Source organism: Mastomys coucha, unplaced genomic scaffold (genome assembly GCF_008632895.1).
Source record: "Mastomys coucha isolate ucsf_1 unplaced genomic scaffold, UCSF_Mcou_1 pScaffold14, whole genome shotgun sequence".
NCBI lineage: Eukaryota > Metazoa > Chordata > Mammalia > Rodentia > Muridae > Mastomys > Mastomys coucha.
Window position 1 is genome coordinate 85,105,316 of NW_022196896.1, and position 27,414 is coordinate 85,132,729.

The window sequence follows — 27,414 nt, forward strand, 5'->3', positions numbered from 1 at the left end:
ACCCCGGCCCCAGTCCAGGGTACCACCCTGCCCTAGCACATTAAGTCCCATCAGGACTAAGTGCATCTTCTCCCAATGAGACTGAATTATACTACATTGTGTAAATGAACCACATTTTCTTTATCCATTCTTCGGTTGAGGGACATCTGGGTTGTTTTCAGTTTCTGAATGTTGTGACTAAAGCCGCTATGAACATAGTTGAGCAAATGTCTTTGTGGTACGGTGGAACATCCTTTGGGTATATAATAGTGGTATAGCTGGGTCTTGAGGTAAAACTATTTCCAATTATCTGAGAAATGACCAAGTTGATTTCCAAAGTGGTTGTACAAGTTTCTGCTCCCACCAGTAGTGGAGGAGTGTTCCTTTCCTCCACATCTTTACCATCATGTGCTGTCACTTGAGGGTTTGTTGTTGTTTTTTTTTTTTTATCTTAGCCATTCCGAAGGGTATAGGATGGAATCTTTGGGTCATTTTGATTTGCATTTCCCTGGTGACTGAAGATGTTAAGCATTTTCTTTAAGTGCTTCTTGGCCATTAGAGACTCCTCTGTTGAGAAGTCTCTGTTTATCTCTGTATCCCATGTTTTAATTGGGTTATTTGGCTTGTTGGTGTTTAATCTTGAGTTCTTTATGTATTTTGGATATTAGGCCTCCATTGGATATAGGGCTGGTGAAGATCTTTCCAGTCTGTAGGCTGCTGTTTCGTCCTGTTGACAAATACTGCTTATTTGTCCTTTTGCCTTACAGAAGCTTTTGTGTCACGAGGTCCCATTTACTAATTGCTGAACTTTGTCCCCGAGCTGTTGGTGTTCTGTTCAGGAAGTCGTGTCCTGTACCAAAGCACTCGAGGCCATTCCCCACTTCCTCTTCTATTCGATTTAACAGAAGATCTGGTTTTATGGGTGGGTCTGATTTTATGTTGAAGTCTTTAATCCACTTGGACTTGAGATTTGTACAGGGTGATAAATCTGGATCTATTTGCATTTTTCTACATGCAGATATCCAGTTAGACCATCGTTGAAGCTGCTTTCTTTTTTCCATTGTATGGTTTTGGCTTCTTTGTCCAAAGTCAAGTGTCTGTAAATATGTGGCTTTATTTCAGGGTGCTCAATTCGATTACATTGATCAACTTGTCTGTTTTTATATCAATACTATGTGATTTTTATTACTAAGGCTCTATGGTACAGCTTGAGGTCAGAGATGATGATGCCTCCAGAAGTTCTTTTATTGTCCGGGATTGTTTTGGCTATCCTGAGTTGTTTTTGTTTTTGTTTTTGTTGTTGTTGTCTTTCCACATGAAGTTGATGAGGTCTGTAAAGAATTGTGTTGGAATTTTGATGGGAATTACATTAAATCTGTACATTACTTTTGGTAAGATGGCCATCTTTACTATGTCAATCCTATCAATCCATGAGCTTGGGTGATCTTTCCATCTTCTGATATCATCTTCAATTCTTTTATTCAGAGACTTGTTTTATCACTGGCTTGGTTAGACACAGGTCTTTCACTGGGTTGGTTAGAGTTACACCAAGACAGTTTATATTATTTGTGGCTATTGTGAAGAATGTTGTCTCCCTACTTTTTTTCTCAGTTCATTTATTGTTTGTGTAAAAGAGGGCTAGTGATTTTTTGAGTTAATTTTGTATCTAAAATTTGAGGTGTTTATCATCTGTAAGAGTTCTCTGATAGAATTTTTGGGAGTCACTTATGTATACTATCGTATCATCTGTGAAAAGCTTTGACTTTTTTCTTTCCAATTTGTATCCCCGTATCTCCTTTAGTTTTCTTGTTGCTCTAGCTAGAACTTTATTACTGATAGATATGGAGAGTCCCTGATTTTAGTGGAATTATTTTAAGTTCCTCTTTATTTAATTTAATTTTGGGTTGACTATTGGCTTGCTGTGAATTGCCTTTATTATGCTTAGGTGTGTGCCTTGTATTCCCCTTTATTGTGAAGCTGTCCTGGATGTCAAGGCTTTTTCAGCATCCAATGAGATGACCATGTGGTTTTACTTTTTCTTTCAGTTTGTTTATGGTAAATGTTTTTTGTTATGAAAATCCACTGATGGATTTTTAAATGTTGATCCCTGCACCCCTGAGATGAAGCATACTTGACCATAGTAGATAATCTTTATGATGTGTTCTTAGATTTGGTTTGCGGTTATTTTATTGAATATTTTTGCATCAACATTCATAAGGGAAATTGGTCTGAAATTTTCTTTCTTTGTTGAGTCTTTGTGTGGTTTCTGTATCAGGGTGACTGGGACTTCATAAAATGCATTTGACAATGTTTCTTCTGTTTCTATTTTGTGGAATAATTTGAGGAGTACTAGCATTATCTCTTCTTTGAAAGTCTATGTTCTTTAGTCAGTCTGGCTAAGGGTTTATCTATTTTGTTGATTTTCTCAAAGAGCCAGCTCCTGGTTTGGTTGATTCTTTGTTTAGTTCTTTTTGTTTCCATTTGGTTGATTTCAGCCCTGAATTTGATTATTCCCTGCCTTCAACTCCTCTTGGGTAAATTTGCTTCTTTTTGTTCTAGATCTTTCAGATGTGCTATCAAATTGCTGGTGTATGCTCTCTTCAGTTTCTTTTTGGAGGAACTTAAAGCTATGAGTTTTCCTCTTAGGACTGCTTTCATTGTGTCCCATAAATTTGGGTATGTTGTGGCTTCATTTTCATTAAACTCTAGAACGTATTTAATTTCTTTATTTCTTCCTTGACCAAGTTATCATTGAGTAGAGTGTTCTTCATCTTCCACGTGTATGTGGGCTTTCTATTGTTTATATTATTGAGGAGCAGCTTTAGACCATGGTAATCTGATTGGATGCAAGGAATTATTTCAGTCTTTCAAAGTAGAATTCTGTGATAAAACAATCTGACTCTGGGCTTTCTTTGGTTGGGAGACTTTTAATGACAGCTTCTATTTCCTTAGGAGTTATAGGACTATTTAAATTGTTTACCTGATCTTGATTCAACTTTGGTTAAGTAGAATCTATCAAGAAAATCATCCATATCCTTTAAATCTTCCAAATTTGTGGAGTATAGGCTTTTGAAGTAAGACCTAATGATTCTTTGAATTTCCTCAGTGTCTGTTATGTCCCCCTTTTCGTTTCTGAGTTTATTAATTTGGGTACCGTTTCTCTGCCTTTTAGTTAGTTTAGTTTAGTTAGTTTAGTTTAGTTTTTTTTTTTCTCTCTTGTTGATGTTCTCAAGGAACCAGCTCTTGGTTTTGTTGATTCTTTGTATAGTTCTCATTGTTTCTAATTTATTGATTTTAGCCCTGAGTTTAATTTTTCCTGCCGTTATCACCTCTTGGGTGTCTTTGCTTCTTTTTGTTCTAGAGCTTTTATGTGTGCTTTTGAATTGCTAGTATGATATCTCTCCAGTTTCTTTATGAAGGTACTTAGCGCTATGAAGGTTCCTCTTAGCATTGCTTTCATTGGATCCCATAAGTTTGGGTATATTGTATCATTTTCATTGAATTCTAGAAAGTCTTTTTTCCTTCCCTGGCCCAGTTGTCATTGAGTAGAGAGTTGTTCAGTTTCCAGGAGTTTGCAGTCTTTCTGTTGTTTCTGTTGCTGAAGTTCAGCTTTAATCTATGATGGTCTGATAAGATACAAGGCATTGTTTCAATTTTGTTGTATTTGTTATGGCTTGCCTTGTGACCAACTAAATGTTCAACTTTGGAGAAGATTCCCAGAGGTACTGAGGAGAAGGTAATATTCCTTTGTGTTTGTGTGAAATGTTCTATAGATATATAATGCCTATTTGATTTATAGTGTCTGTTAGTGTCACTGTTTCTCTGTTTTGTTTCTGTCTCTATGATCTGTCCATTGGTGAGAGTGAGGGGTTGAAGTCTCCCACTATTATGTGGGGTTTGATGTGTGATTTAAGCTTTAGTAAAGTTTCTTTTATGAATGTGGGTGTTCTTGAATTTGGGTCATAGATGTTCAGAATTGAGGCATCACTGGGCAGTGGTGGTGCACACCTTTAGTCCCAGCACTTGGGAGACAGAGGCAGGTGGAGGCAGAGGCAGGTGGATTTTTGAGCTCGAGGCCAGCCTGGTCTACAGAGTGAGTTCCAGACCAGCCAGGGCTATACACAGAAACCCTGTCTCGAAAAAACAAAAAACAAAAACAAACAAACAAACAACAACACAACAAAGCAAAACAGAATTGAGGCATCATCTTGGTACATTTTTCCTTTGATGAGCATAAAGTGTTCTTCTTCATCTCTTTTGATTATTTTTGGTTGAAAGTCTATTTTATTAGATAACAGAATGGCTACCCCAGCTTGCTTCTTGGGTCTGTTTACTTGGAAAGACTTTTTCCAGTCCTTTACTCTGAGGTAATGTCTACCTTTGTTGCTGAGGTGTGTTTTTTTCTGTGCAGAAGAATGATGGATCCTACTTTTGCATCCATTCTGTTAGTCTGTGTCTTTCTATTAGGGAATTGAATCCATTGATTTGAGAGATATTAATGACCAATGATTGTTAATTCCTGTTATTTTGATGTTGGTGGTGGTTTGTGTGTGTGTGTGTGTGTGTGTGTGTGTTGTTTCCCTTCTTTTGGTTTTGCTGGTGTGATGTTTATTTCATGTTTTCATGGGTGTAATTGGATTGGAGTTTTCCTTCTAATAGGGTTGAATTTGTGGATAGATATTGTTTGAACTTGGTTTTGTTGTAGAATATCTTCTTTTCTCCATTGTTGGTGATGGTAGGTTTTGTTAGGTATAGTAGTCTGGGCTGACATCTGTTGTCTCTTAGGATCTGCAAGATATCTGCCCAGGCCCTTCTGGCTTTTAAGAGTCTCTATTAAGAAATCAGATGTAATGCTGATATGTCTGCCTTTGTATGTAACATGGCCTTTCCCCCTTGCAGCTTTTAATATTCTTTCTTGTTCCATCATTTAGCATCTTCATTATTATGTGGAGGGAGGATTTTCTTTTCTGGTACAATCTATTTTGTGTTCTGTAGGCTTCTTGTTTGTTTATTGCCATATCTTCTTTAGGTTGGGGCAGTTTTCCTGAATGATTTTATTGAAAATATTTTTTGGGCCTTGGATCTGGGAATCTTCTCCTCCTTCAAGTCCTGTTATTTTTGGTTTGATCTTTTTATAATATTCAAGATTTCTTGGATATTTTGTGTCAAGAACTTTTTAGATTTAACATTTTATTTGATTGATATATCCATTTCCTCAATTGTACCTTCCATGATTGCGATTCTGTCTTTCATCTCATATTCTGTCAGCTATGGTTCCTCTTCTCTTCGATCTCCAAGATTCCCTGTTTGTCTTTTCTTTATTGCTTCTATTTCTATTTTCAAGGCTTGTACAGTTTTATTCATTTCTTTTACCTATTTGATTGCATTTTCCTGTATTTCTTCATGTCCTCTTTAAAGGCCTCTACCATCTTTATAAGATTGGATTTAAGGTTATCTTCCTGTGCTTTGGCTGTGCTAGGGTATTCAGGGCTTGATGTGACACAATAGCTGGGCTCTGGAGGTGCCATATTGCCCTGGCTCTTGTTGGTTGTGTTCTTACACTGGCCTTTAGCATATGGTTGTCCCTGGTGTTTGCTGGATGTTCCTAATACTGATAATTCTCCTCGGGGAGGCAGGCAGAGCCTTGCGTCTGACAATAGAGCTCAGGAGACAGCAAGCTGCTTGCCTCTGCTGACTGTACCCCAGGTGGCCCTCAGTGTTCCTGGAGTCCAGCAGGCCTCCTCTTAGGGAAGGGAGGCAGAGCCATGGGCTTGCCAATGGAACTTAGGGGACAGAGCACAGTTTGTCTGCTAGTTGTACCCCAGGTGGAATCAGCAGGCAGAGAATAGGTGAAATGGGATCTAATCTGGGTGTTCCTGGGGATCCACCTGCCTGGATGTTCCTGGGGCCAGGCAGGTCTCCTCAAGAGGAAAGGCCATGGATTTGGGGGCAGGGGAATGGGAGGGTGGACATAGCATGCAGCTCCCTTCTCTATCAAGCATTTTTTACTCATTTTATTAATTTATTTATATTTCTTACATATTTTTTTCTGCTGTTTCAAAAAATAGGTTTTAAAGTCAAAGTAATGTATTCATCATGATAAAATAACTCTTACTAAAAAGTTCATAATGAAGAGCATCAATGAACTTTAAGTTTTTTTAAGTTTTATTTCATTTTTTATTTATGTGTATATGTTTCTATGTGAGTACACCCCTTTGTGCATGCGTGTGTGTGTGTGTATGTCCTTGAATCCAGAGCAGGACAAGTTCTATGCAAGAACAGCAAGGACTCTTAACCACTCAGCTGTCTTTATAGCCCTGGGCTTTACCTTTTTTTTTTTTTTTTTTTTCTCTTGAGACAGGGTTTCTCTATGTAGCCTTGACTGTCCTGGAACTCATTCTGTAGACCAGGCTGGCCTCAAACTCAGAATCTGCCTGCCTCTGCCTCCCAAGTGTGCCACCACTGCCCAGCCTGGGCTTTACTTTTAACTCAACTAAATGAGAAATATTTTTGTAGAATAAATTAGTCAAAACCAATTGCTATGGTATTCAAATTACTCTGGGGAGTTTGCTCATGAAAGTTTCTCAATTGCAGCAGGAGTTGTGAGTTCCCAGCAAGATGCTAAACTAGTGAGAACTGCCTTGGGGTAGCTCACTTATGTTTATACTGAGAACTGACAAGTTAAATGAAACAATGACTCATTTATAAGTATACAGTATACCTATAACAAGTATAAGAATACAGAAATGGGGCTCAAGAGATGGCTCAGTGGTTAAGAGCACTGACTGCTCTTCCAGAGGTCATGAGTTCAATTCCCAGCAACCATATGGTGGCTCATAGCCATCTGTAATAGGATCCTATGCCCTCTTCCAGTGTGTCCAAAGACAGCTACTGTGTTCCCATATACATAAAATAATTCCTAAAAAAAGAATATAAAAATGAACACAACTAAGTATATTAACAGAAGTCAAAGGCTTGGAATTAGGAGTTCAAGATCATTCTCAGTGGCATAGTAAGTTCTAAGCCAGCCTGGGCTATGATCTGCATTTGAATTTGTAAGGCTTTTTCTTTTTTTAACCTTTCTTGTCTGTATTGGTACTGCTTCCAATGACTTCTGTTGTTTCCTGTGACCTCAGATTTGCAGTCATCCACCTTCCACATTCCAAAGGAATCCCAAACTTTCCCCAGAACCAAAGCTCTCATAGTCTGGCCAAAGTTCTTTAGACCTGAATCCATCTACCGCTTTTCCATTTTATTCTTTGTTCCTAATGCTTGCTGGACCATGTCCTGACAAGTCATGTGTATTTCGCTTTAAGAGAGAGACTCAGGGACTAGGAGAGTCAGAATGGACACAACAGCTGATAAAAGGTTTGAGGACATTTTTGGAAATAAAGGAGGAGAGACAGTGTATAGAACAGAAGAGTGGAAGCTACAGTCTGGTCGCAGAGGATCCACACAAAAAGCAAACCTGTTTACCCCATACAGTCCTGGAATGATGCAGGAATGAGAAGTACAAAGTGTAGGTAAGGCAATGAGCTGCCAAAGCTCCATACACTGAACGCTTACACAAGACACAGTGAGCCCCAGACTTGCTTCCTAGAGACAGATTCTACTCCACCCTCATAAAATGTAACCAGAGAGGGGCTGGTAAGGTCCTCTGTGGTTAAGAGCACTGGCTGCCCTTCCAGGGGTCCTGAGTTCAATTCCCAGCAACCACATGGTAGCTTACAGCCATCTATAAGGGGATCCGATGCCATTTTTCTGGCCTGCAGATATATATGGAGCAGAGCATTCATTCATTAAATAAAAAACTTTTTTAAAAAAATGAAACCAGAGACATTCTAGGTTGGGGATTCCAGGCCCAGCAGAAGAACCAGTGCACCACCGTCTTGAAGAGAGAGAATAGAGAACGTTCAGGAAGTCAGATTTCTTTTTTTTAATATCTATCTATCTATCTATCTATTTATTTATTTATTTATTTATCTTATGTATGTGAGTACACTGTCGCTGTCTTCAGACACACCAGAAGAGGGCATCAGATCCCATTACAGATGGTTGTGAGCCACCATGTGGTTGTTGGGAATTGAACTCAGGACTTCTAGAAGAGCCGTCAGTGCTCTCAACTGCCGGGCCATCTCTCAAGCCCCATAGAAGTCCGATTTCTAAACCCAAGTTGTTTCCAAAACACTGGCAGTAGCTCTGGATTGTCAACTACAGATAAGGAGACCGGGGGATCACCTGGTGAACGGGCAGCCCCCATCTAAGCACCGTGCTGCAGCAGCCATCAGTCAGAACAGAGCTCACTCCCAGATACGAAGCTTTCTGTTAACATTTTAGTTGACCAGTTAGTTAATATTGAAGAAAAGGAATACAAACCAGAAAAAAAAAAAAAAAAAAAAAAAAAAAAAAAAAACCACAATGTAATGTAAACTAGTATGTTGTACAGCAAGGAAGGCTGTTTAAAAAGCCATATTTAATAGTCTCACGTAGATCAATAGGGAAGGTTAGTAGAATGGTGTGGAGAGAAACAGAATAGTGAGAATCATTAAACAATAAGAGTATAGACATGCCAGGCTGGAGAGATGACTGTTAAAGTTAGGCTCCGGACCTTCCTCCCCACCCCGTGCTCCTAGAAATAAGACTCAGACTCAAAATATTTTTACAAATACATTGGGTATATAGCTAGGCTCTTCTCTGACTAGATATAACTTAAAATATCCCATATAGTCTAGCCTACATTCTGCCACGTGGCAGGTTACCTGTGCTCGGTACCGTGTGTGTTTGTCTTCCCTGTGAATTTCCCTGTCTCCTCCTTACCAAGAATCCTTTCTCTTTCCAATGTCCCACCTTCTCTTTCCTGCCTAAGCCATAGGCCATAGGCTTTTTAATTGACAGGCAATGCACCCATACAATACACACAAGATGTTCTCTCTCTACTGGTGACTCGGTAGTTAAAAGCACTGACTGCTAGTTCTGGGGTTCCAGATTTGATTCCCAGCACCCACATGGCAGCTCACATGCTTCCTGTAACTCTAGTTCCAGAGGACTCAGTCTCCTCTTCTGGCCTCCACAGGCACCAGGCGTGCATGTGGTGCACACACACATAACATGCATTAAAAACACTCATGCACACAAAATGATAGTGTGAAACACTTAAAATACACGAGCAACACTAAATGTATGGAAGGTTAAGTCTCAGGAAGTCAGACCAAAAGAAAATGCTGATGGAAAAATGGGAGCAGAAGGAGTAGAAATGGAAAATACCAGTCACGGATGCCAGATGTGTGGTCATGAGAGCCATACAAAGAAGACAAGGAAATGAACCCATGCAAGAAGTGGGTGAACATTCTTTGGTCTGAAAGCACTTGTTGCATCCTCAAGATTGAGAGGGAGGGGTACGGACAAGTCAAATATGTAGAGCGGTCAAAGATCGGGATGTCACTGAATTTCATAATAGCAGATCTGGAAGCTAAAAGATGAAAATTCAGAGGAAAGAGATTTAGGAAAGAACACTATAGCTAGACTATCAAAAAGAGTGAGAGTAGAAAAGAAACCTCATGGTGCAGGAACTCGGCAAAGTTACAGCCTGTACATAGAGCTCTCAGCAGGCAGCAAGAAACATAAGAAGCCTGTCGGGTCCAGGTGGTAATGCAGAAGGCCTGCTCAGGTTCTGGCTCTTGCCCGTGGGGTTTTATCCATCTCTCGGGTTCTGGCTCTTGCCCGCGGGGTTTTATCCATCTCTTGGCTGTGTTCTGGGAACTTTGTAATTCATGTTTTCCTATCTTACTTTTCAGAGGCTCTGAGTAAGACCTTTAAGGAGCTTCATTTTGAGATAGTACCTTACAATAACTGCACAGCAGATCAAATCCATGAGGTTCTAAGATTCTACCAAAGCAGAGACCACAAGAACAAAGACTGCTTCATCTGCTGTATCCTATCCCACGGAGACAAGGGCATCGTCTATGGAACAGATGGGAAGGAAGCCTCCATCTATGAGTTGACATCTTACTTCACTGGCTCAAAGTGCCCTTCCCTGGCTGGCAAACCCAAAATCTTTTTCATTCAGGCTTGCCAAGGAAATAACTTCCAGAAAGGAGTGCCTGATGAGGCTGACTTAGAACAGCCGCACAGTACTTTAGACGTGGATTCCTCATCTCACAAGAACTATATTCCGGACGAGGCAGACTTTCTGCTGGGAATGGCTACTGTGGCAAACTGTGTTTCCTACCGAGATCCCACGCATGGAACCTGGTATATCCAGTCACTCTGCCAGAGCCTGAGTAAAAGATGTCCTCAGTGAGTTTGTCCTCCTGGGTCCTCCTCAGGGTTATGCTTCCTTACTCATTGCTGTAGTTAGAGCCCATTAGAAGGTGCTTTATGGCCTACATAATATATACTAAGCAGAGAAGCGGCCATTGGCGTTTCATCTCTGAATGTCTAGCTGTAGCTCACATAGCTGTATTTCCCAGGTCATTTGCAAAGTGGGAGAGATGGCACGTATTGCTCTCCTCAGTTCATAGATGGGAAAACAAATATGTTTACTGAGGAGTTTCCTTTATTCACCAACCGGGGTACCACAGAGCCAGAGAGGTTGCTAATACCACACAGTCCAGCTCTGTCTTTGGGTAGTAATTGACGGAGGCAACTCAACCCCTTTGGGGAGTCCCAGATGGAAACAATGTTTAACATACCTCGCCTATGTCAGAAGTCACATTTTAGGGCTGGCAAGATGACTCACTGGGTAAAGGCCCTTGCTTCCAAGTCTGATAACATGAGTTAGATCCCCAGGGACTTATACGGCAGAGAAGAACCAACTTCTTGAAGTTGTCCTATGACCACCACACGTGTACCATGTCATGTGCCCATGTGAATAAGTAAACGCAGTTTTTAAAAATTAGGAAAGAAATCCTCTAAGTGCTGTCTAGCCTTGAATCTTCTTAGCAAACTGTAACCGTACTGAAGAGCAGGGGCCCTCTACATCTCTACTAATTTGACCCGCTAAGAAGCCACAAGTGTGGGATGATAGCCCTATGGCATAAGGTTCATCGCCAGTTAAATTAGGGCTCCATACTTCAGGTTCCCCCACATACGCTCAGCTGAGAGCTGAACGAGGAGCCCATCTACAGGATCCTTTTACATCTCTGTCTTATTGCTTTGCGGGTATGAAGAGTGAGAATCTCCCATGGCATGTGGAGAGTAGACAGGACACCATCGCAGTACTTTCATTTTATAACACAGATCCTGAGTCCTACAGGATCTGTGTCAGCTATGCAGAGAGATGAAGAGGTTGCTCCACAAGATTGCTCAGGCAGCTGGTGTCAGAGGAGGGGAGGTAGCTACAGGAAACACTTAGCTTTTACTTGCTTACATTTTCGTAGAAATCTGTGGATGATCCTGTAGGAGCAATGCTGATTTAGGCAGAGGAGAGGGGGAGGCATTCGTGAGGTCCAAATGGGAACATGGGAAACATGGAGGAACACATAGATTAAGAGAGAAGGAAAGCAAGTCTGATAGGAATTCTGGGATTTCTTGTAACCAGCAGAGATTCCAAGTACACAAAAGGTAATTCTGTGGGCTCTGAGATGACTGAGTTGCAGAACTGCTGTGAGAAGTCTTGATTCAGTGACTTTCAACTGCAAATGCCTGATGTTCTCTCTGAGAGATAGTACTAGAGAATCTACCTCAGGCACAGCCAGTCAGACAGAAGACACAGCCAGTGAGACAGTGGGCACTGCCAGTGAGACGGTGGGCACAGCCAGTGAGGCAGAGGCACTGCCAGTGAGACGGTGGGTACAGCCAGTGAGACGGTGGGTACAGCCAGTGAGATGGTAGGCACTGCCAGTAAGACAGTGGGCACAGCCAGTGAGATGGTGGGCACAGCCAGTGAGATGGTAAGCACTGCCAGTGAGATGGTGGGCATAGCCAGTGAGGCAGAGGCACTGCCAGTGAGACGGTGGGTACAGCCAGTGAGATGGTGGGCATAGCCAGTGAGGCAGAGGCACAGCCAGTGAGATGGTGGGTACAGCCAGTGAGACGGTGGATACAGCCAGTGAGATGGTAGGCACTGCCAGTGAGACGGTGGGCATAGCCAGTGAGGCAGAGGCACAGCCAGTGAGATGGTGGGTACAGCCAGTGAGACGGTGGGTACAGCCAGTGAGATGGTAGGCACTGCCAGTGAGACGGTGGGCACACCCAGTGAGACGGTGGGCACAGCCAGTGAGATGGTAAGCATAGCCAGTGAGGCAGAGGCACTGCCAGTGAGACGGTGGGTACAGCCAGTGAGATGGTGGGCATAGCCAGTGAGGCAGAGGCACAGCCAGTGAGATGGTGGGTACAGCCAGTGAGACGGTGGATACAGCCAGTGAGATGGTAGGCACTGCCAGTGAGACGGTGGGCATAGCCAGTGAGGCAGAGGCACAGCCAGTGAGATGGTGGGTACAGCCAGTGAGACGGTGGGTACAGCCAGTGAGATGGTAGGCACTCCCAGTGAGACGGTGGGTACAGCCAGTGAGACGGTGGGCACAGCCAGTGAGATGGTAAGCACTGCCAGTGAGATGGTGGGCATAGCCAGTGAGGCAGAGGCACTGCCAGTGAGACGGTGGGTACACCCAGTGAGATGGTGGGCATAGCCAGTGAGGCAGAGGCACAGCCAGTGAGATGGTGGGTACAGCCAGTGAGACGGTGGATACAGCCAGTGAGATGGTGGGCACAGCCAGTGAGATGGTGGGCACAGCCAGTGAGACGGTGGGCACAGCCAGTGAGACGGTGGGCACAGCCAGTGAGACGGTAGGCACAGCCAGTGAGACAGTGGGCACAGCCAGTGAGACAGTGGGCACAGCCAGTGAGACGGTGGGCACCACCTTGCCCCATATGCTTGATGCTGCTTTGTTTTTCAGAGGCGACGACATTCTCAGCATCCTGACTGGTGTGAACTATGAAGTGAGCACTAAAGACGACAGGAGGAACAAGGCAAAGCAGATGCCACAGCCCACCTTCACACTACGGAAGAAGCTCTTCTTCCCTCCCAACTGATGTGCGCGCTCCACACTTCACATGGGCTATCTGTGTACTTTTGTGTGGAGGAGAAACTCTAATTTATTTTTTATGATTTTTTTTGAGTTTTTGAGTTTACACATATTTCTCCATTTCCTCTCTTCAAATCCTTCTATGTAATCTTCCAATTTCAAATACATGACCTCTTTTGTCATTAATTGTATACACACACACACATACACACACATACACACACTTCTAAATATAACCTACCCAGTTTGTATACTGTCACTTGGATGTCCATTTTGTTTTGCTTTTTTAAAATGGAGTGGCCTCTGGTAGGCCAATCACACTCCAAGTCAGGCCCCTCTCCCAAGAATAGTTGGACAACACAAATTGGATTCCATGGGTTCACCTTTAATCCCAGCACTCTGGAGGCAGAGGCAGGAGGATCTCTGATTCAAAGCCAGCCTGCTCTACAGAGTAAGTTCTGAGGTAGCTGTGGCTACACAGAGAAAGCTTGTCTTGAAAAAACAAAAAAAGAGTGCTCAGCGGCATGTGTGGAGCCGTGTGCAGACCCACGTGTGGCACAGGCAAGGACCCTGAAAATAAACAGCCAATGCTTTGTGAGTCGTCTTCGTGGTCCTACATCCGAGTCTCCTCCACTGTGAGCAGCTCAGATGCGGAAGCTCTAACTGCAGCAATGAGCAGCAACGAATGCTTCAAGTGTGGACGATCTGGCCACTGGGACAGGGAATGCCCTCCAGTAGGTGGAGGTCGGGGTCGTGGAATGAGAAGCCGTGGCAGAGGTGGTTTTACCTCGGATAGAGGGTTCCAGTTTGTTTCCTCGTCTCTTCCTGACATCTGCTACCGCTGTGGTGAGTCTGGTCATCTTGCCAAGGACTGTGATCTTCAGGAGGATGCCTGCTATAACTGCGGTAGAGGTGGCCACATTGCCAAGGACTGCAAGGAGCCCAAGAGAGAGCGAGAGCAATGCTGCTACAACTGTGGCAAGCCAGGCCATCTGGCTCAGTGACTGTGACCTCGCGGATGAGCAGAAGTGCTGTTCTTGTGGTGAATTTGGACATATTCAAAAAGACTGCACCAAGGTGAAGTGCTGTAGGTGTGGTGAAACTGGTCATGTAGCCGTCAATTGCAGCAAGACAAGTGAAGTCAACTGTTACCGCTGTGGCAAGTCAGGGCATCTTGCACGGGAATGCACAGTTGAGGCTACAGCCTAATTATCTTCCTTTGTCGCCCCTCCTTTTCGATTGATGGTTGTATTATTTTCTCTGAATCCCCTTCACTGGCCAAAGGTTGGCAGATAGAGGCTGTTCCCAGGCCAGTGAACTTTACTTGCAGTGTAAAAGGAGGAAAGAGGTGGGAAAAAAACGAATTTCTGCATTTAACTACAAAAAAAAAAGTTTATGTTTAGTTTGGTAGAGGTGTTATGTATAATGCTTTGTTAAAGAACCCTCTTTCCGTGCCACTGGTGAATAGGGATTAATGAACGAGAAGAGTTCAGTCAGACCAGTAAGCCCTTCTGGGTTTGAGTGTGTTCCCATGTAGGAGGTAAAACCAATTCTGGAAGCATCTAAACTTCCATAAATAACTAATTCTTAGCATAATGACGGCCTTGGATTGTCTGACCTCAGTAGCTATTAAATAATATCGAGTAACATCTGCATCAGGCCCTCATAGAGCATACAGTTGAGTTGGGAGTAAACTGAAAAGACAAATGTGTTGAAGGCTATGCCAGGGAATCCGGCTAAAGCCTACCACAGAAGCAACTTCATCCCAGTGTTGATGCTGGGCATACAGATGGTGATGGCAAAGGCATAGAACACATTTTTTCAAAAACTAAATCTAAAACGCAGAGTAAACATCTGATGCTCAAAGTTAGCATAATTTGGAGCTATTCAGGAATTACAGAGAAATGCATTTTCACAGAAATCAAGATGTTATTTTTGTATGCTATATCACTTAGACAACTGTGTTTCATGTGCTGTAATCAGTTTTTAAAAGTCAGATGGAAAAAGCAACTGAAGTCCTAGAAAATAGAAAATGTAATTTTAAACTATTCCAATAAAGCTGGAGAAGGAAAGGGAATTTTGACTAAAGTTCATTTTGTTTGTTTTAAATTTTCATCAATGTATATAGAACAAAATGCCATATTAAAGAGGGGAATGTGGAGGACTGAAAGATGACAGTTTGGACTTTTCTTTCTATGCTAAGTAATGTCTTCAGTAAGGAAAAGCTGGTGCTAGAAGAACGTAATAGTTTGCTGAGCTATCAAGAGTTCTCTGGATCTTCTGTGGTCTAATGGTCTAGTGGGTAAAGGCAATTGCCACATAAGCTTGGTGGCCTGAGTTTAGTTCCATGTAGAGGTGGGAGAAAAGAACTGAGTCCACAGTTGTGTTTTGACACATGAACGAGAGAACATTCTCTTGACCTGTTGTCACAGTGCCCCTAATTCTTAGTTCACCCACAGTAGTCTGGCGCTTGACTTAGGCTTCTTTAGCTTTTTATATTTAGCTTTATTGTATTGGCTTCCCCGGCTCTGCCAACCCCGGGCTCATCTGGTTTTATGCCCTTGCTTTATAGATGAGATAATAAAAGCAAGTTAACAGGATGTAGTTTAGGGTTAATCCTAAGCACTCTTCCCATTTCTGCTCTCTGAAATAAAAATGGCGGCTTTCCCACTTAGTAGTTCTGAAAAAAAAAAAAAAAAGAAAGAAGAAAGAAAACTTTGAAGATGTGTGAGTAAGAAAGCAAGACTGGAGCATGGACCTGGGATAAGTTAACAGAAGGGGGTGAATATCATCAGCATTCGCTATAGGAAATTCTCAGAAGTAATAAAAATATTAAACTTTTTTTTCTGTGCAGTATGTGATCTTCCAGGTTAGTTTTTCAATAGTCTCTGGATATTTCATAATCAATTGAAAGGCCTTCAGAGTGAGAGCTATTGAGAAACGTGGGGGGTAATAAAAAGAAAAGGGTCCCTTTGTTTTTGGAGGGGGTAACTGTAAAACCACTTCCGTGGCTAAGTGCAGTTAAGGATTAATCTTGACCAGGATGAGGTGGCTCAGTGGTTAAAGAACTTGCCAAGCAAACTCAAGGGCCTGAGTTCAGCTCCCTGGAACCAATGTACATGCCGACGGGCATGTTGTCCCTCTATAATTGCTGCACTCGGAGGGTGAGGACAAGATCCCTGGAGCAAGCTGTATAGACAGACCAGTGGTATCAGAGGACTGTAGGTTCAAATGAGAGACCCTGCCTTTGGGATTATGGTAGAGAGCGATTGAGGAAGACTACATGCCTGTGCCTGCCAAAGCATGTGTGCCCTCACTCATGTACTTATGCATGTGTGAACATGCATGCAAACACTCCTTTCTTACATACACATGAGGAACAGTTAAGCTGTTTTATCTTCAATAAGTGGGGGCTGGTGAGATGGCTCACCTGGTAAGGGGGCTTGCTGCAAAGGTTGGTAACAAGGTTTGATCCCAGGGACCAAAATGATAAAAGGAAAGAACTGACTCCCATAAGTTATCCTCTGACCTCCAAAGCACACTCTCACATACATGCAACACATGACTGGATAAATAGATGTAGACAAATTTTAAGGAAAACTGAGGCTAGTTGTGTTGGACCACACTGAGCACTTGGGATGTAGAGGCAGAAAGATCTGGAGTGTAGGGTCATCCTCAGCTACATAATGAGTTTGAGGCCATCCTGAGCTACAGTTGACCCTGTTTTTGTTTTTCCTTTAAAAAAAAAAGGAGTAAAAATTATTTTTGTTAGTTTTTAGGTAACTTACAGATTTTTAATTAATGTACTTCTAGTTAATGGTCCATCAGAAATTCTATTTTTTTCTGGAAGTCTTTATAAAAGACAGTTTTATTTATGTTTTATAGGATAATAACATTAAAACAAAACTCATTTTTTAAAAAGTATTTTATTATGAAAATTCTCATAAATACACAAAAAGTAAAATCAATGGCAGCGTGGTGAAGCCATGAGCTTACATCCGCCACAGTTGTCCTGTGCCCTGTCCTCACTGACTGTATCCCCACCTGCCTGCCTCACTCGCTCGCTCACTTGGGTGCGCTGGCTTGGGTCCATTGAAGTGGAATATTCTTATATCTGAATAGTTTAGAGACCCAAGTGTCTCTAAGGATTCAGTACGTTTTAGATGGCTAAAGTATTTTTAAACATTAAATACCAGTCAGTGTCGGTATTCAAAGTCTGATCTTGCATTCTTACAGTCTGTTTGAGTCAGGATCTAGCAAGATCTCTATCTTGAATTTTGTTTGTTTTTCAAATTCCATATTAATGTATAGTTTTGTCCTATGTTTTCATCTAACTCTTTAAAAGAAACAGTTATTCTACACATTGCTCTTCAGTATATATTTTATTGAATCTTCACCTATAAATTTTTATATTCCCCTGTTCCCTCTAAATAAACTATCAGTGAGAAGAAAAAGCTGGTTTAAAAAAATAGATCAAATAGATTTACCTTACTTGTTTCTAGGGGATCGTTATGTTTGTTTTTGCTTTGTTTCTGTTTTTTTGTTTTACAATTGTCATGTTCACATGTGGGGAACATTCAGCGTCTAGTATTGGCTTCCAACACTATTTAATACTCCTTGTCAACACTTCAAAGCACTTCCACATAAAAAACAGAATTCGTGGCTGGGCAGTGGTGGCACACACCTTTAATCCCAGCACTTGGGAGCAGAGGCAGGTTGATTTCTGAGTTTGGGGCCAGTCTGGTCTACAGAGTGAGTTCCAGGACAGCCAAGGGCTACACAGAAAAATCCTGTCCCAAAACAAAACAAAATAAAACAAAACAAAACTAAACTAAAAAAACAGAATGTTTTTTTTAAAAAAAATCATAATGACCCCATGCACCCACGTGGCAGGCAGTCCAATGAGTCTAAGAAGTGCCATGATCAGAAATGGATGTGGCTCTGAGTTTATCTGCCCCCTCTAGCATCCTGCCTCTGTGACTGGTTTCCCTGTGCCCACCCTAGCTCCATGGATATGTTGCCTGCCCTGTGGACATTTGAATTCCTGTGATGGTCAAAGACAGGGTAAATACTCTTCCCAAGTCACTGGGCTACGAAGTATGATATGGGAGGGAATAAAGATTTTGGAATTAAATCAATGAGTTGTCTTTGCTTGCTGCTTACCCTCGGGGGACAAAAGTCACACCCCAAAATGCAAGTACCACCCAAAAAGAAGACCCTTCGAATTAGTCTCATGTAAAAAGCAGGAAAGAACGTAGCTCACAGCCCACAGAAGTCTGACTCCAGTACAGAGGACATCAGTTCTCAACAGAGAGCCACGATATAATTGGGATAAGAATTCAAACATTTCTAACCATTCTGAAGAGAGCAAATTGTGAAAAAAAGACAAAAGTAGCATCAGAAGAACTCAAGAACTCGACCTTTCCCGTGGATCTCTCCAGAAGAGTTGCCAGAGTCCGTCGCTCCCCGCGTGAGCCGTTGCTCCTCCCGGGAGCCGTTTGTGACCTAGGATGCTTGCTTTTTGTTGCTGATAGGTTCAGGAACGTCAGGCTCGTACACAGTGGAACTGGCAGAAGACGTCTTCTCAGACACTTCAGAAGTTTCCTCATTTATGGTTGTGGTTAACATCTTCTGCCTGTAAGGAGAGCGATGGGTCACTATGTCATGAATCCTCGAAGGGTAGAGGGATGGGGTGTTTGCTGGCAGGTAGGAGAATTTGGCTTTCTTCCTGAGGAAGCAGCCACTCTCACCACGGTAACTGGTTTAAATTGGTGCGATGTGGTGTTTGGGAGGTCACATTCCCAATGGAAATTGACGCGATGGGCAACTTATCTTCTAGGTTAGTGGTTTAAGAAGGCCCTTCAGGGAATGGTAATTGTGATTGGCAACTAGTCTCAACAGGGGCTAGAATCAGAGCACTAAAGCCCATGGAACTCTGAGAAACAACCCTCAGCCAAGAGACAAAGCAGCTCACAAACCCACTGACAATTTCCCTAGGCTTTACACACACACACACACACACACATACACATACACACACACACATACACACACACACACACATACACACACACACATACACACACACACACACACACACATACACACACACACACACACACACACACACACACACACACACACACATACACACACACATACACACACACACACATACACACACACACACATACAAACACACACACACACACACACAAACGGACACACGGGAGAAAAGGCTAGATCCATAGTCCACCTCAGATGAAAAGTCTACCTCCATAGTGTGTGTCCAGGTCCAGACATTTACCTCCTCCCAAAGATCAGGACGGTGACATCTGCAAGGTGTCCCTGGTTTGTCCTGACCTATCACTTGAACACCCTCCCGCTCTCAAAAGCCACTCAGCCAAGGCCCCCTGAGCAAAGAGCCCATACCTGAGGCAGTTATTTTCTTCTGTCAGGATCTGTATGGTGTACTTATACTTTTCTTCAGCCTCGGCAAGCTTCGTCTGGAACAATTTCTCTAGATTTCCCGCTACAGCTTTCTAGAAGATAAATTTGAATAGCTGTCTTCCCCAGAGCCCTTGGGACATAGCCCCTGGGCAGAACAGCACAGTCCCCCGACTTCCTCTCCAGCCCGGTTCTCAGTCTAACCAGGACTTGCCTCTCTCTGGAGTTCTATCTGGCACTGGTAAAGGTTTGCGTTCAGGGTCTCCAGAACAACAGCTTGTGCCCGCAACTCAGCCTCCAAGATCTGCACAAGAGAAAACTGCCTCAGGACATCATGCCGATATAATGTCCCCAAGACAAGAAAGAACCCAGGAATACTCCCTTCTCCAGGGCATTTGGAACACAATGCACTATGCTAACTTCAGGCACGTTCTGTTGTGCCACTTACTTCTAACAGTCACCATGTTGCTATTTCTACCTTCTCTTTTTCTCCCTCCTGTGTCCTGCACTTCAAGTTCACTGCCACTGCTGCAGAAGCAGCCTTCATCAGTCACTCAGCCACTGCATAGTCTAATTTTTTTTTAAGATTTGTTTTTAAGACCACATGTATGTATGGCCTTGAACTCAGAAATCCACTGCCTCTGCCTCCCAAGGCTGGGACTAAAGGCGTGCGCCACCACTGCCTGGCTATATTGGTTTTTCGAGACAGGGTTTCTCTGTGTAGCCCTGGCTGTCCTGGAACTCACTCTGTAGGCCAGGCTAGCCTCGAACTCAGAAATCCACCTGCCTCTGCCTCCCAAGTGCTGGGATTAAAGGCGTGCGCCACCACTGCCCGGCAAGACATAATATTTTTATGACTTTTTGAGAATACAATGCATTTGATCATATTTACCCCTAACTAGATCCACCCTCTACTTCTCCCCAACTTTGTGTCCTCCTTAAAAAATTTAATATTTAATTTTGTGTGTGTGTGTTCACACATGCGGGTACACATATGAGCATAGGTGTCTACAGAAGAGAGCCAGAAGAGAGCATCAGATCTTCTGGAACTGGAGTCAATAGGCAGCTGTGAGTCACCTGATGTGGATGCTAGGTCCTAAGCTGGGCTCCTCTGGAAGAAGAGCAAATGCTCTTAGCTGCAAATGCTCTTAGCTGCAACTGCTCTTAGCTGCAAATGCTCTTAGCTGCAAATGCTCTTAGCTGCAACTGCTCTTAGCTGCAAATGCTCTTAGCTGCAACTGCTCTTAGCTGCCGCAACCCCACTCTGCGTGTTCTTTACTACAATACTTCTTCCTATTGACTCCAATTCTGTGATATTCTGAAAAAGATGAAACACCAGAGGCTGTAAACAGGTTTGTGGGCTCAGTGGTTGGGAAGCGATGGGAAGATGTTGGGAAGCAGCATTTTTAGAGCAGGAAACTGTTTTGTTTGACCCAGTAATGATGGATAGCTGACATATTAACCAAAACACACAGCATGCACACCATAAGAGTGATCCCTGATGTAAACTAGGGAATCTCAGTTAACAACAGCATCCTGATAGTGACTGCTTGGTAACTGGTGCAAGCTGCTAGCAGGGAAACGTGAAGAGTACCGTGGGAGATTATATGGGAACTTTCAAGATGGATGGCTGAACTGGAAATTTCCGGTTTCTGGAAACTGTCTCATGAGAGCATGTTTTGCTGAGGCAGACACATGGTGTTTTTTACTGGAAGCTGCCTGGAAAGAGGGCATGTGATGTTTTGCAAGGGTGGACACTTGAGGGAACATGTGATATTTGGAAAGGGTATAAATAAAACCCAACAGACAGTGGATGATGCTATGTGGTATTTGTTCGCCTTGCCACTCTTTGCTGGTCTTCACTGGGGCTTTGCTGGCACTTGTCTTACTGTACGACACTGTGGCATTGGTTCACCTTGCTTTCTTCGCTGGCCATCGTTTGCTGTGACTTCATAGAGAGAAAAACACCAAAGAATTTCTGGTGATGTTCTAGAGGTTTCTTGCTGCTTCCGTGGGCTCAAGCCGACTGGCAGAGCCTTGAGGTTTCTTCTTGATCAAATTGCCATTGCTGATTTGTGAATGGTGTTTGTTTGTGAGTGGATCAGGCTACTGCTGATCCGTGTGAACTGAACTGCTGCTATCCTGACCACGAAGATAGGAATTGCCCCAGAGAGATATTTCTAAACAAGTTCACACCTTCCTTTGCCATGTAAACTTTTCATTTCCACTACCTCTGGGGGGGGGGGCTAGAAGGGAGGTTAAAGTGTTTAAGAACCTTAATTAAAGTAAGGTTTGAAAAAAAATCTAAGCCCACAGATGACCAACTGTACCTCATTTTTCTGCAAACCTAAATGCTCTAACAGGTAGTCTGCTGATTAAACAAATTACGAAGGAAAGTGGTACAAAAGGGCTAAGAAAAGTGCTTAGGTGTCAGTAAGGGGTACTAGTGTGGTTAGAATGCAGAGAGCAAGCCATGAGCCAAGGCAAAGGCATGCACAGCCAGTCATCCTGGAGGCCATGGTGAGCTGAGAACAGCAGGGGCCACTCAAGGGTTTTAGGACAGATGAGTTTTTCGACTGGCATCCTGTCGGTCTTCATTTTTCTTGCTTCATAGAGCGTGGGCTGGAGGAATGGAACAAGGCTGAGGAGAGGGTGTGGCTGTAGCTCAGCCGAGGAGTAAGAGAGTGGGCGAGGGTGGCTGAGCTGCAGTGAGCTGGAAGGAGGAGACGAGTCTGGAGCTCAGGTATGGAGCCTGTAGCAACACAGAGTGGGTGGTTAAATTGTTGGGGACCATGGGTCACCTAGTGAGAAGCAAAGGTAAGAAAAAGCATTCAGGGCTCAGCCGGTCAGGGACAAGGAGGACATACCAGGAAGACGGGTGGGGGCGCAGCCACCCAAGAAATGGAAGCACCAGATGCCCAGGGAAGGAATGGCCAGCAGCTCCTGAAGCTCAGCTCATCCTGAGTGAGTGAGGCAGCAGGAGCTTTGGGTTTAGTAACTTGGTGAGTGAGGCAGCACAAGCTTTGGGCTTAGTGACTTGGAGTTTCTGGTGATTTTAACAAGACAGTCTCAGACAGTGAATGGAGACAGATTCTGGGCTGAGGTATGGAGGGGACATGTCCTAGTGGCAGGTTCTGTCTCACATTCTAGCTCATCAGACCTTCCTCCACCTTGTTGACAGTCCACACCTCAGGTGACATTCTTCTCCTCAGATGCTTCTGGTGGCTTTCATAATCTAACCCAGATTCCTTAATGTGGTAGCCAGACTACTGAACTAGCCTGGGCTGCCTCCTGTGACGCTGTATAAGCTATCTCTGGCTTGCTGTGAGAACTGTCCTAAGCACCACAGAGGACAATGCTCCTGACATTTGTCCTCATGTTTCTCTGCCTGTCATGCTGCTTTCTATGCACACCAGCTTCTTTCATTATGTTGGGTTGGAACTCTATCTCTGTCTTGTCCACATTCTGAAATTCAGAAATAACTACCTGTATCCACATACCACATACGACACGGTAACCCTTGCTGACCTGATGCAGATGTGTACCCACCCCCAACAGAGCTCATGCCTCTTTCCTCTGAAGAAATGATATCACACTTACATTTTATCATAAATGTATCTTTTTTCTGCCTGCATGGTTGCTCATGCCTCTAATCCAAGCACTTGGGAAGCAGAGGCAAGTGCTCTCTGTAAGTTGGAGGCCAACCTGGTCTACATAACAGGTTCCAGGTCAGCCAGGAATACACAGTAAGACCCTGTCTTAAACACAATGACAACGAGAACAAAAGGTCCAAGAAGGTTCATCACATATCTCTCTTCCAATTTGTCATCTTCATAGTACCTGGCAGTCAGCACCTAACAGTTACTGTGTGCATTTCGTTAGGCACTCACAAGGCTAAAGGTATCAACCAGATTGGTCTCCTTCCCTGGGTTTCAGCCCACTCAGTCCCTCGATTTCCTCATACCCCTAGAGAATCCCACATGACACACATCTTCCCATGATTTGTGAGCTGGACGTGTAAATAACATCACTGAGAGCAACTACGTGAAGCTCAGCACTGTTCCAGGCCGAGCTTACATTTTTACAGTCACGTATCCACTCAAGGATCAACTTGTGTTTATTTGCAACCTAGAGTGCACCAGGCGCTGCTTTAGGAAATAAGAATTAATGGTGAAGAGAACATACAGAAAGGCCTCCCTTCACTGAGTTTATCTGCTTGGATGATTAAGTTAATGTAGAAAAGCAAAACAGAAAGAAAAGTGTCAGAGCAGAGAGCTGAGCCTTTGAATACAGTGACCCCCAAGAGACTACCATCTGAATGAAGATCAGAAGGAGTTTGCCTTGGAGATCTCGGGGAAAGAGATGTCTAGGCAGAGACCTCCAAGGTAGGCCACTCTGTCTCTTTAAAGAACCAATAAGAAGTCTGGGGTCTTTGGAGACGAGTGGTAGAGGCAGAAATAAAGGAACAGAGTTGAGAGAGAGAAGGGAGCAGGTAGAATAAGCCCTCAGAAAAAACAGGGATGAGACTGATTCAGTCAGTCCCACCAGCAAGGCTGGAGCAAACCTGATGCAGAGGGGTCTAGAGGGCTTTCAAAAGGGGTGACTACTCCAAGTTTTAACTCCGACTAGCAAGATTCAAAAGGATCACACTGCTTCCGAACCAAAAGGATTAACTGCATCCCAGAATAAAGTCTGTGAGCGTGTAAAGGAATATTAAACTATTCAGTACCCAATAAGCTAAGCTTCACAATGGCTAGCACCTACCAAAAACTCAGCAGACTTGTACGCAAAACAAATCAGATGGAATCAGACTTAGAAATTGTACCTATGGTAGAATTACAAAAGAAGCTCAGCAGAGCTGTTTCCAGAATACGTTAGGACTCCCTGGCTCTACCTTGTAGGTCTACCTTGTAGGATGTTGCAGTACACACACGAGAGACTTAGAGACAAAGCTCTGAAGGAAGCATTAGGAAGACTGAGAACTCAGAGGGAAGAACATGATTGTTGTGGTTTGAATAGGTATGGCTGCATAGATTCCTGTGTTTGAATGCTTGGCCATAGGGAATGGCGCTATTTAGGAGGTGTGGCCTTGTTGAACGAGGTGTGTCACTGTTGGGGTGGGCTTTGAGGTCATATTTCCACTGAGATACACACAGTCTCCTGGGGATCGAGATGTAGAACTCAACTCCTCCAGCACTGTGTGGGCCTGGATGCCACCATGCTTCCCACCATGATGATAACGGACTGAACCTCTCTGAACCGGTAAGCCAGCCGCAATGAAATGATGTCCTTTATAAGAGTTGCCTTGGTCATGGTGTCTCTTCACAGCAATAAGATGCCAACTAAGACAATGATGTTATGTCATTCAGAGTCCTGTGTTTTAAGCTTCGCTAGATATGGCTGATATTCAACACTAATGACTGTGCAGCCTTCGCTGTTCTTGTTCACAGCTGGCTCTGGGAAAGGCTGCATTTGCTTCCCATCGAGTTCAACACTCAGATTTGGGTGCTCCAATAATTGTACTGGTTTGGGTAAAGTTCATTTCCTTTCCCCAACAGTGTGTAGCTCGGAAGACATTAGTTTCATAAAGCTGAATGGGAACGCTTACCTCTTTGGATTTTCTCAGCTCCTGCATTTGCAGGATCACTTCATTATGTTGTCTTATGAGCTCCTAAAAACAATTGTATTTGGAAAGGTTAGCACCATGGTTCTGGATTTTTTTTTTTTTTAAGAGAATTAAGAAGCCACCGGAGGATTCAGGAATATAACATACTGAATTTTGGCATTATGGCATTATCAACTGATGGGTGCGACAAGCTCTAAGATTTACACAGAAATGTAAAGCAATGAAAAATGTTAAGATCATCCTGGAAAACAATACCAAAGCTAACAAACAAAATAAAATAAACAAAACAAAAGATCAGTAGCAAAGTCAGACTGTCTGCATGTACTAACTGGCTTCTCGTGGCACCAAGATGGTGCGGTCGGTGCTGCCCTGAGTGGAGAGAAACGGTTAAGCAGAGTGGGAAGAGAATCTTGCCCTTCGCCCAAAGGGCATCAGAGAGGGAGGAAATTTTCTTTTTTTCAGAAAGGATGATGGAATAATTGTCTATTCATATAGAAACATTTCTATGACCTCTGCTTCACTCTACATACAAAAAATATTCAATATGGACCATAGACTCAGAAATGCTAAAAATCAAAAAGTTTCTAAAAAGAGACTATCCATGGCTTTATGACAGGCAGTAGTGTTATGGGGAAGGCAGAAAGAGCTTTTAATTCTAAAAAGAAAAGATTGATAATCTGCCTTTCAGCAAAACTAGAAATTTCTGTACATTGAAAAATAACATTTGCAAAATGAGAAAGTAAACCCCTAGTGGAAGTTTTTATTGCAACATATATACAAAACATTCGCATTATCCATACCTTTTAAGTAATACAAGAGTTGAACAGGCAACTCAGAGAAGGTAGTGATCTATCAGTGCCACCCTCCCCCAACATTTTAGAAAAACTGGCCATGTTTAGTCATTAGAGAGACTTTTAAAAAAAGTGACTGTTGCTTCATATTCATTTCCACTATAAAGACCATAATTAAAGACTGGGTGGCCTAATTGTGTAGTATTTGGTGCAGTTAGAATTCACATATTTAAGATCTCAGAGTAAAACATTTCTACTGTGGAAACCACAGATTTCCTATGTGTATACTGGAACTTTAGTAATACACTCCAAGAGAAGTAAGAGAATATATCTATGAATCATTTGTACAAGAATATTCATAGAATCTTTGTTTAAAATTCAACAAATGAAAATAATCCAAACATTACAAACCAGGAAAACAAGAAATAGATTGTATGACATTTTTGCAAAGCAATACTGCCAAGCAGTAAAAAGGAACACAGCTGGATATGGGCTCATACTTGGAATCTTAGTGCTAGGAGGCCAAGGCAAAAAGATCAGGGTTATCCTGGGTTGCACATCAGTTGGAGTCCAACCTGGGCTACAGAGGAAGATCTGTCTCAAACCACTTTTACAAAAGGAATTTATGAATGTAAAAAACAAACAAATAAATAAATTTTATCAGTTATTTTTAGGGGAAAACAATACATTAGACGTTAGATACTCTATGTCCACATTAAGTTTTAAAATCTGAAAATTGAGCAACGCTGCTTTTTGGCTAGTTTGACCTTGGTGGGCCAGAGGTGGTAGAGTGTGTCCACTGTTTCTTCTCCCCCACAACTGGTTCTGAGCAGATGTGGGCCTTGCTCTATCCTGGCTCTCCTGATGCCCTTCCGAGGGTGGGCAGGGTCTGAGGCTGGAGGTGGGGGTGATGCCTGAGCACTCACTCGTCCACCTCTGAGGTGCAGGAATCCTGCCATCCTCCTGTGATCTCCCTTTGGTCACTAGAGCTTTCTGTTGGATGGAGATGATGGTGGAAAGATTGAGAAGGATGAAGAAGCAGGGGTGCAGGGTGGAATGGAATGGGGTGGGGGCTGGGGTGTGGGTGGGGTGGGGCCAAGATGCAGGTGATTCAGTCTGGGTCCAGACGGGGAGACTGAAAAGAATACTGCTTACAGTTCCAGCAGACACGATGAGTCAGAAAATGATCTGGAGAGAAGCAGGGGGTTTCCACAAAGCACCCTGACACATCAGGAAGTGAGGTTTGTTGAGAAAAGGACCAGGACCACTGCCAAGAGAAAGCTCTGGGGAGAATTTCATCAACTCTGATAGGGTTGGAAGCGGGAGACATGTAAAAGATCATGACTGAAGAGGAGCATAAGGAACAGGTCAGCAGAAAGTGACCAGGAAAGGATATGCGTATTTGCGGGTTTTGAGCAAAGTCTCTCTCCACAGCTCTGGCTATCTTAGAACTGACTCTGTAGACAAGGCTGGCCTCAAACTCAGAGGGATCCTCCTGCCTCTGTCTCTCTAGTGCTGGGATTAAAGGTGTACACCATCATACCAG

At 43.2% G+C, this 27,414-nt stretch overlaps 2 protein-coding genes and 1 pseudogene across 6 annotated transcripts in view; 2 read left to right on the forward strand and 1 right to left on the reverse strand.

Annotated features, from left to right (window-relative positions):
* Positions 1–13,367, forward strand: part of Casp8 (caspase 8) — a 41,860-nt gene extending 28,493 nt beyond the window's left edge. For 3 of the 4 annotated variants that reach the window (XM_031367590.1, XM_031367589.1, XM_031367591.1), the window contains 2 exons: positions 9,774–10,275; positions 12,876–13,366. In XM_031367590.1, coding sequence (XP_031223450.1) covers positions 9,774–10,275; positions 12,876–13,011 — 638 coding nt within the window. In that variant the 3' untranslated portion in view covers positions 13,012–13,366. Of the gene's footprint in view, positions 1–9,773; positions 10,276–12,875 lie in introns of all 4 variants that reach the window. The other variant, XM_031367592.1, reaches the window with a different exon arrangement.
* A 113-nt stretch (positions 13,368–13,480) lies between these two features.
* On the forward strand, positions 13,481–15,165 carry LOC116088468 (annotated as a pseudogene).
* Positions 15,166–18,301: 3,136 nt separating this feature from the next.
* The window catches only part of Flacc1 (flagellum associated containing coiled-coil domains 1), a 35,568-nt gene continuing 26,455 nt past the window's right edge, over positions 18,302–27,414 (reverse strand). For both annotated transcript variants that reach the window (XM_031367600.1, XM_031367599.1), the window contains exons 12-15: positions 25,060–25,122; positions 19,666–19,755; positions 19,437–19,546; positions 18,302–18,639 (exon numbers count right to left, since the gene is read on the reverse strand). In XM_031367600.1, coding sequence (XP_031223460.1) covers positions 18,510–18,639; positions 19,437–19,546; positions 19,666–19,755; positions 25,060–25,122 — 393 coding nt within the window. In that variant the 3' untranslated portion in view covers positions 18,302–18,509. The remainder of the gene's footprint in view (positions 18,640–19,436; positions 19,547–19,665; positions 19,756–25,059; positions 25,123–27,414) is intronic.